Source organism: Phoenix dactylifera, chromosome 4 (assembly GCF_051530095.1).
Source record: "Phoenix dactylifera cultivar Ajwa chromosome 4, Ajwa_hap1_PhDact_Kaust_v1.1, whole genome shotgun sequence".
Lineage (NCBI taxonomy): Eukaryota > Viridiplantae > Streptophyta > Magnoliopsida > Arecales > Arecaceae > Phoenix > Phoenix dactylifera.
In genome coordinates this window covers 44,214,216-44,224,891 of record NC_143193.1, presented here as the reverse complement: position 1 = coordinate 44,224,891, position 10,676 = coordinate 44,214,216, and the positions used below count along the sequence as shown (strand labels likewise).

The following is a 10,676-nucleotide window of genomic DNA, read 5'->3' as shown; positions in this document are numbered from 1 at the left end:
TCATTAAGAGGCTGCAACTTGGGTGGGTTGGGTCAGGTTGTGGGCAATCCCTTGGAGCATGTCAAAGACAAAATTCAAACTGAAGAGGATGCAAGAGAGCTCTCACAGCTAGATGGTTATCTAACTTCGTCGGAGGAACTAAATCCTCCGACTGTAAAACAAGGACATTGCTTGCAATGTAACATGAAGATGGTCCTTCGACTTCTCGGAGTAAATCCAAGGCTTCTCTAGGTTTCTTAGAATTTTTTCTTCAGTAGGCCAACATTTGAAGCTCCTGGCTCTGTTCTTCTGATGAAGGAAAAAAAATGATTGAGAGAGATCGACAATTAGAATATGAAAACCCCTAGCCAACAGTCCTGCCAGCATCTGAACTCATCTCCATTGCCAAAGGTTCTTGTAAGAAGTACCTTACTGAAAACATCGAAAGGAGGAATCCTTTGAAACTATGTTACAATCCAAAAACATCGAAACAAAATAAGTCGGCCTGGGCCATAAGGGAGACAATAAGAGGTAAATTATTTAACCAGTATGAAGGATGAGGAGGATCACACTCCATGTTTGCAAGGACATTGGCCACCTGACAGAGTACTATGAGATTCTGTGCCTGTCCGACCTTCTATGTGCATTTTGCGTTCTAAGTAAGTCTCACCAAAACTAGAAAACATGTTTAACTGTAGATCACAATCCATTGCCTTCATTTTAGTTCTACTGATCCTTAAGATTTTCTATTTAATGATGTAAGAAAATTAAATACAACTGAATGGATGTCGAATAGATTGCCAGAAGGCTTTCATCGAAAATTATATACGGAATGGAATCAACAGATGATGTCAAAACAGATTGTCAGGGGAAAAATACAACCTGATTGAAAACGACATAAAAATAGTCAACATCATACTTCCACAGCAGCCACAACATGAACATAATGCGACACATCAAGAGATTTACCCTGATTTATATATAAAAGAAGGGGTTCTTATACAGCTTAACACAGTTGCATGCACTTCTCGGCAACATCAACATGACATCATATAAAACTTGCGAAATGGAAATATATAGGCCATTTCTAACCGTGATACGAAGGACCCACGCTATCATGTCGACAAGTTTTCGTAACTGCACGAGAAATCATTGGCAAACTACACATTCAAAGGTGTGCATTCAGAGTTGTTCTTCGGATGATCGAATTGTATGTTTAGAAAAGCCATGAAACTGACATTCTCAACAACAAGCGAATAGAACCAAATGAAAACTACCAAATCCAAGTGCATGTCAAGTTTCCTTGCATATCATCCACAGATAATGCGAAATAAAGAACAGCCACCAACTAATATCCAAATGTGATAGCTCACACATAGGAATTTAACATAGATAAGACTTGAAAGATGCTATGATCCTATAAGCTGGAATTATGACAGAGAGAAAGATAGAAGAGCACAACGAAGATCCTTCACCATATTAGATCAGACTAGGCACAAGCCAAACAGGGTCGATTCCAAAAACTGGCAGAGAGTCCGGTCTGAGGCTCCTACACTCGCTATGCCAGTTCTCCATGTCAAACACACGGATAGTTTGAACGGCCAGCTCGCCATTGTTGCAGAAAGCGAAGTACAGGCAGTTCTTTCTGATCCCCGGAAACATGCCGGTTCTCACCACCACTACCTGAGCGTTGCACTTGAACACCGTCTGGTCGGGCATGCTCCTGACCCCCACCCAACTCGGCTGGCCGGTCTCCTCCAACCGGAAGATATCGAAGGAGATCAATGGGCGGCTGGGCTCCTCGCTCTCATCGTCGCTGTCCACCATGCTGAAGAAGACGAAGAGCAGCAGCTGGTCGTCGGACACCGCCAGGAAGGCCTTCTCCATCATTATGTCATCATCCAAGGGAAAGGGGAGCTCCGCGGATTGGAGGCGAGTGGCTGTCGCCGCCGGTGGAGAGACATCGACGATGGCGACCTCAGCATGGCTGTTGACGATGTAGAACTTTCTGCGGTGGAAGGCGACATCGTAGGCACCGTAGACGTCGGAGGGGAGGCCGGTGTTGACGACGGCCCAGGGGCCCCAGCGGCCGCCGTCGCCGGAGCAGTAGGCAACAAGATGGCAGTTCTGTTTGAGGAGGATCACGACGGTGCAAGTACCGGAAAGGGTGTTTGGGGAGGAGGTGATGATTGCATGGCCAACCTTGTCTCCAGTGAAGGTAGAGGGTGGGAGGGTGAAGCAGGAGCGGGTAAGGGGGTTAAGGAGGTTGATGATGGAGGTGTTCTCTTGGACGAGGATGAGCCATCCATGGTTGGCACCGATGACACGCTTGCCCTGGGCCTCGGGAAGGGACAGGTGGTAGACTGCGCCGGTGGCGAGACAGTGGAAGTGGCGAGTATCGCTGTCTGGATTGTATTGAAGCATCAGCCATGGGAGGTGTGGTTGGAGGTCGGAAGGTCTCACGGAGGCACGCCATGATCGGCAGACCGCACGAAAGCGAACGAAGTCGGTGACAGTCAGGAGCCGGCCGGCAATCCTGCCGACGAGATCTGGGCAGAGGTCGGCCCACCCGGAGGGCTTCGAGAAAGCGGGTGCCATGGAGGAGATGGGTTTAGGGATTTGGAAGGAGAGGAAGGTGGGTTGGGGACGAAGGAGTTGAGGGAAGAGGGGTATTTAAAGGGTGGAAAGCGGCTCTGTCAAGGGATGGCAGCTAGCGGGAGTGCACTTTTCAGATGAAAACATGTTGCATGGTTTATTGAGAAAGAATGGGGTGGTAACTGAAAAAATTGAGGACATCAGGGTCTCAAAGACAATTTGCAGATATCCAATGTGATAGGGTGGCATGCACAGTGCAAGCAGGACTGCACTGGAATTTATAAGAAGTTTTGTAAATGTAAATAATTATGGATATGTTTTTGCAAGTATTGCATACATCTAGATGGAGAAGAGGCAAGGAAAAGGAGGTTCCTCTTGTGCATTGGTTGGAAAGTAGAGGTGCATTGTTTTTAGCCTTCTTCTGGAATATCGAGCAAACCGGCAATAAATTGAATTGAGATATTAATTTCTCTTGATCAACATGAGAGGTGGAAAAATTTTTAAATAACTAAAATGCACCACTTACTCAATTAGAATATAATAGCTTATTGACCTATATGCTAATATAGTAAATTCGGGTTTAATCATTAATTTGTATATTAAATCAATATCTATAATTAACTAAAATTTTTGTATAATACAATAGATTAAAGATGATAGTTAAAATAAAGAGGTCATATGAGCTAATGTTTCCAAATATATTGATTTTATGAGGAGGGACCTTAAGAATCCATGCTTTTATATAATGGAAATAGTTTTAAGTCCACAAAATCCTCATGAAGAACAAAAGGTCACTGCTAGTGCTAATATTAGGGTACATATAATGAAGATCCGACAAAAAAGATAATATGGCAAACAATTGATGGCGTTCCTTAGGAAGAGATAAGTTTTAAGGACAAGTCCTTCGATTGAAAGCTCTTTAATGTGTAGGTTCTATTTACTGAACAATTTCTTCTACAATCCTTAGTTTCAAAGGATAACTTATTATTCTGCTGGGTTGAAAATTGATCGAATATGGATTAGATTTCAATATATCCATATTTGTATCACATGCCAATATAGTATAATCGAGATTAGTCATTAATTTATGTATTAAAATCAATATATATAATTAACTAAAGTCTATATATAGTATGATAGAAATTAAAAATAATAGTTAAAATAAAGACATCATATTAGTCAATATGCAAGATATATATTTATTTTATTAGCCGAGATAGTAAAGTCAATATTTTCATATAACGAAAAAGATTTTGAGACGATACGAAATCTTCATGAAGGATACGATGCCACTGCCAATGCTGACGTTAGCTTACATGTAATAAAAACCTAGAAGAAAAGTTAACAAGACAAATATTTGATGATGTAACTTAGGTAGATATACATTTCAAAAGATGTAATTGAGGACTAGCCATTGGATTAAATGCTCCTTAATGTGTACGCCCTATTGACCGAGCAATTTCTTCTATAGTCCTCATTTTAAAAAAGATAATATTCTACTAGGGTTGAAACTTGAAAATGGATCGAATACAACTTAGATTTCAGTATATCGATTTCATATCTGTTTATATTTGGCAAATATGGATATGGATATGGATGTTAATATTTATTTTAAATAGATGAGAATATGTTGGATATTGAAAGTACATACATAAATACATATATAAGTTACATAGTTAAACTTTTTGACTATAAAGTGAAATATATCTCTGAACAAAAGGTAAATTAAGCCAATAGTTTGTTACATAATCATTTATTTTTTTTTATAAAATTTTATGAATGCTATATGAGATTAAATAGGATTAAAAATAAAACCAAATATTCGGATACGAATCAGATAGTTTTCTATCTATATCCGTATGATAGATATAGATACATAACGGATATTAGACAGATACTCAAATTTTTATCTATATTCAAGTAGATTGAAATATGAAAAAAGGAACGAATTGGATATAATTTAGCCCTCTTTTTCCCCTATATGTTGCCCTAAGAAAAGATAATTTATTATAAGCCATTCGTATGAGTATTAGTATAGTATCGACCCACTCATTAGTTTTAGAAAATTTGGTTTAACCTAATAAACTGAGTTAAGGTCAGGCTTTATTTTTAAAGTGGAGTAGACTTTTGGGATTAGGTCACACTCCATAATAACTAATTAGGTCCAACCTCACCTAGCCTAATAATATAAAATATTTTATATTTATATCATTATAGATCAAAAATATGTTAATATAATATAAATTGAAGAATCTATTTCTCTTTCATCTTTTTTTAAGATTTTTAATCCTCCTCTCACTTATCATCTTAGAGTTATTAGAGGTAATATGAGGACGACGATCATGTTATAGTTGACCACCTCCTTTGCACTTTATACATGTCCACCATTGCCATGTCTCCTCCTCCTCCTCCTCTCTCTCTCTATATGTGTGTGTGTGTGTGTTTGTATGTAGTTGTTGAGTGCATTTTGTAATGTATATAGGGTGTAAATAAATGATTTCACACCCATTATCAAATTCAATGACGGTGATAAAAAAATAAAAAAATAAATTGTTACATATGATTTAGAAGGTATAAAATATTTATATACAAAAAAATCATATCTTTTAGAAATTTTTACCTTATGCATCAAGTCGTCCCGAATATATAGTTATAATGAGACGATATAGTATATTGATGGTGAATAAGTTAATATATGGACCAGAGGCTTAGACATTTTAGGCCTTGCATATCTCATCCAATAGTTTAGATTTTTATTTTAATCACCAATGTTAAATTTGATAGTGCACATAATATCTATTTTTTATATATTATAAGTTCACCCTTAATATATGTATATATATTATGTAGATATATAGTTATACATACGTACAAACATACATATATGCATACATACATATATATATAGAGAGAGAGAGAAAGAGAGAGAGAGAGAGAGTTTGACTAGAATGCTTGAGAGAATTTGGCTCCAAATGCTTATTAATGATAATCAATGAAGAGCATCTAAAAATAAAAATTAACATATATACAAACACATACACATATATGTATGTATATATGTTATGTATGTATATATGTATGTATATATATACACATATATATAGGTCATCTTTATATATGGGATGGACTACTCTCCTTTTGAGAGAAAAGAGTATCTGCTCCTCTCAAATCTGATCAAATTGAAGATCTATATCGATGATTATGAATTATACAACTAAAAATGCCTATAAGTAGAAAATTATTTGGTTTGATGTTCTATAACCTATTGCACCAAGTAGATATAAAAATGCTTGGTTTCTATAGTACTAGTGTGGTAAAACACATGATACAGTGTTTAGATTGAGAGGTTACCTCATGGACATGTTAAAATATTTATAAGTTGAAAGTCAATAGATTTTAATACTTAGATCAAAGCATAAGATAGTATATATACATTTTGCATCTACTTGATACATAAGTTAGAAACGACGAGAACATCTGATTTTTAGTTTCTAGGCATTTTTGGTGGTATGGATCATGATTGATAGTGTGGGTCCTCGATTTATATATCTGATTATTGATGTTTGACCTGAGACGTGCAAAAACTTTTTTCTCTTGAGAGGAGTGTAGTCCATCTCTCTTGCTCTCTCTCTCTCTTTATATATATGTATATACACATATGTATGTACATATATAATATATATATATAGGATGTATATTTATGTATATACATGTATATACATGTATATATATGTGTGTGTGTTTCTATATGCAATATATGCATGTACACATATATGTACAGACACGCACACACACACACATATATATATACACATACTATATATATATATACCTATAGAAAGAGAGAGACCATACGCCACTCTTCTTGATTCCAAAATCAACAGAGCATCCAAATTGAAAATACATGCAACTTTTGATCTATAACACTAAAAATGCATAGAAATCAATAATCAAATATTTTAGTACTCTCTAACTTGTGCATCAACTGGGTACAAAAAATAAATAGTTGGAATGATATGAGGCTAAAATGAAGTATCACTCTATAACTATTCTCTTTTTCTAAAATTTTGAGATAGAGACTCTCGGTCCACACCCTCTTGGGCAAAGCCCTAGGGCATCTCCTATCACTGACCTCCTTAGGCTTCTCAAACCTTTGTGGTTGGGTTTCCTCCCTCCCCTTCCTCTCTTCTTCCCTCCTCTCTTCCCTTCCCTCTCCCTTATTTTACTCCCTTTCCTTCTTCCTGATTCTTTGCTCCCCCTATCTCCCCTCTCTCTCTCTCTCTCCTCCTTGCCCAACCTCTCTCTTTTGCCTTGTATACCTCCTCTTTCCTTCTCACACTCCCTCCCCTCTCCACCTCTTTCTTTCTCCCTCTTCTATCTCTCTCTTCCTCTCACAACCCCGCCACATGGTTTAAGGGTCTCTTATCTCCTTTCTTATCAATGTTTAAGTCCCATTTATACTCCTCTTTGTAGTTCTTCCTGTGCCTCACCAATCCTCTCCCTTGTTTTTTAATTGAGAACACCGATTTTCCCCTCTCAGCTTCCATTTCTTGGCAAGATTGTAAGATTATGTTTGACTAGCTTTCTCAGGTCTTTGATGTCTATGATAATAGAGATTTTTCCATCGTAGGTGGTTTGTGGCGAGAGAAAAAGATTGGGGGGGGGGGGGTGCATTTGTATTTATGTGTTTATTTGTGTATAGGATTATCCTTTTCTAAAAAGATAGGGTACTCATTTCCACTTTATTAGCCGTGCATGGGATGTAAATTAAAATAGTCCATGTTTAAGCCTTTTAGTTTTGGTAATAAAAAAATTGATATAGTGTGGTGAGGCACGAACTCCTTTTCTTTCTCTTCCTACTCCTCCTATTCTTCTCAACTTCTTATTCATTGCCTCCTTCAACCTCTTCGTACAACACCACCACACTATAAGATTACACCTTGTTAGTGGCACATAACCTACCATCTCTTCCTCTCCACCCCCATCTGCTATTTTCTTCTCTATCCTCAAAATACCCCACTTCCCTCCATCACCATCCATCTCTTTGTTATCTCTTGTTTCAACCCAATTCCATTGCTAACCTCTACACCTCCTTAATCGCCCTCCCCTTCCACTACCTTTTCTTTCATTAATTTTACTCGCCCCTCTCATTGCAAAATATGGTCACATTCATCAAAATTGACAAGCATGTCATCCACAAATAATAAAGGGCCTCAAAATCCTCAAGGATAAGACCCACAAAGCCATGAAAATGTATATGGTGGTGATAAAATCATGCTGAAGCCATAAAACTGGAGTCTAGGATCCTCAATGATCCAATCAAAGAGAGAAAGAAAAATTCATTCAATCTGCTCAACTAAGATCTCTCAAAAAGAGTAATAGAGAGTAAAAAATTTATGAAAGTAGGGTTCTAAGTCTTCTTTTTCTCATTATTTTTTTAAAAAACTACTTTATACCTCTTTTGTTTATATTAGTGGGGTCCATCAACTCAAAACACAAGTTATATTTCTCTTTTAATTACAAGATGTAAAAAATAAAGTAATGCCCGTCCTCCTTTCTTCTCATCAATATGTATGGTATAAGATATTTATACTAGTAGTAGTATATGCCTTTTTACAATCCATGTTAGATTTCTCTCCAAGGTAGGACAAATATTTTTAAAAATAAAAAGTATTATAAAATTTTTAAATTTAGTTAGAAATTAAATTTCAAATTGTTTGTCAGTTTTATCTTCTTTCATGTTGCCAAATTTCTCCTAGGTTAGAAGTTATGGCTACCTAAAATTTCAAATCATGATCAAATCCAAGATGTAGAGGATCATGGATGCAGACATACTTGAAATAGCCATCAGTCTAGTAAAAGTCTAGTGATCATTGTTACTTAGCTACATAAGGATGATAATGTTAATGGTATTTCTTCCTTTACTATCACTTTGATTATGAGTGAATGGAAGATGGGTACAGAGCAAAAGGAAATGGGAATGAGATAGGCTTGTTGAGGCCAGCATAGGACATGGAGGAAGGAATAAGAATGGGACAGCTCATGGTAGTAGGCTAGGGGTGTGATCTCAAATGCATAGATTGGAACCTAGGAGAAGGAAGAAGAGTAGAAAAATTGAAGAGGCAAAGAGAAGGCACAACTACCTTTGTCCTATCCCAACGCGTATTAATGCCATTATAGTTTCACTAACAAAGTAAAAAATGGTCTAATATGGATTATTAAGATTTTAGATCTAGCAAATAATAAGGAGGGTATACATCTTGTATCTGTGTAATATCATTTTTTTTTAATCATAACCGAAGAAACAAGTAAAGAGTATTCAAACCGTAACCTATCTTATTCCACCAAATTTCAATATGTGTCATGTGGTTAATAGTTCTTGTCAAGAAATAAGTTTTTTTATCAATATATTTAATCTTATTTAATGTTTATATTGTGCTCGAGTATTGTAAATCCTTCTTCATATTTCTTGGTTGCATGAATTCTTAGGTAACAAAAGTAATAATTGAATAGATTCCCTCTTTTAGGTATAGCTTTTTTATTCTTATATCATTATATTTTTTGAACTTCTCAATTCATGTGGTATTATTTTGGTCAGATTAAATAATCCAAAAAATAGTTCAAAATGCTAGCAAAGTAATTTGTTAAATACACAATTTATAACCAAAACCTAGACCAATATCTATTTTCTTGGGTCTAATATTGGGTATTGGCATGGAGTTTTAATGGTATTTGGGTTTGTTTTTGTATCTAACACATATTTTGGATATGATTTGGCGTCGGGATATTTTGGCCCTTCAAATAATGTGTTTAATGCATTCTTTTCTACATTGAATGCTTTTGTTGGTTTATTAGAAGTATCAACCAAATGACAAAATTAATAATGCCATGCATATGAATAACCGTGGAAAGAAGCATAAATATGAATTTTGAGACCGTATCAATCAAACGTAAAATGCAATCATACGAATGACTTGGTGTTAAGTTTCTCTTAATAATATTAGGCAAAACTCATCTGTCTATTCTTTAACTCTTTGTACCAAGAAAATAAAACAAGGTTACACCTCAAACTCTTAAAATTCCCATTGAACACCTGCAACCTTCGGTAGTCTTTGGAATAACACAAAATAAAATAACACAAAATGAATGTAAGTTTATTAGGGTTGGTGATGCTGGTAATCATAAGTTTGGAGAGAATCAAAAGTAATGAAAAGAGTTTGTTGCAGCCTAACAAAATTAGTTATTGTTGCAAATTCATCACATTAAGTAAGCCAATGAATCTCTTAAGCTTATAGCTAATTCTTCCCGATATTTTATGTTGTTTCTTTTACCCTAATTTTTAGTAACTCACATCTTAATTAGCTAAAATAAACGAACTATAGATCAAAGCAACCAAAAATTTGAATCCTAATGGATGTCAAACTTTATCACATGTCATCGTAAAGAAATAAGAGGCATGAAAATCATTAACTAATACCAAGATCTTATAGCTAAATGGAGGATACAAGCATATATAGATTACAAACTAATTTTTTACCATCACAACAAAGAAGACACAAAAAGCTAGCACACAAGGACATTACCCTAACTAAACTAATAAAGCAAAAGTACACAAACAATATAGAAACTTTCTACCTAAACTTATGAATCTACCTTCCTAGCCCCATTCTTAAGTCAGATTTGGCACCACCCAAACTGGCTCTACCCATACCTCCGACAAGTAGTCCCAATTACAGGTCTGCCTCTCTAAATGCCCATCATCCATGCTCAAAATATGGATGCATCATATCTCTGAACTCTTATCATCCTTGATGATCTCCTGGCTGGAAGCAAGATATAAGCTATTCCTTTTGATCCCCAAAAATCGCTCAGTGTTCATCGACATAGCGGCATATTTGCTTAAGAATATTGTGTGGTCATGCATGTTCCTGACCTTGACCCATGTCGGCTGCCTACTCTCATCTAGCTTGAAGACATCGAAGAAGTCCCTCGAGTGAAAGATATCTTGGTGGAAGTAGTCCTTGTCACCTCCTCATATTCCGATCGGCCGAAGAAGACATCTAGCAATAGATCATCCTCCGACTCTGTGAGATAGGCCCTTT

The 10,676-nt window shown here is 36.2% G+C and overlaps 1 protein-coding gene across 1 annotated transcript; it reads right to left on the bottom strand.

Annotated features, from left to right (window-relative positions):
- Nucleotides 1-1,147: 1,147 nt before the first annotated feature.
- On the bottom strand, nucleotides 1,148-2,577 carry LOC103719653 (F-box/kelch-repeat protein At1g57790-like). The gene has a single exon (XM_008808994.3). The coding sequence runs from the start codon at nucleotides 2,575-2,577 to the stop codon at nucleotides 1,459-1,461; it is 1,119 nt and encodes a 372-aa protein (XP_008807216.3). The 3' UTR covers nucleotides 1,148-1,458.
- Between the last annotated feature and the right edge of the window lie 8,099 nt (nucleotides 2,578-10,676).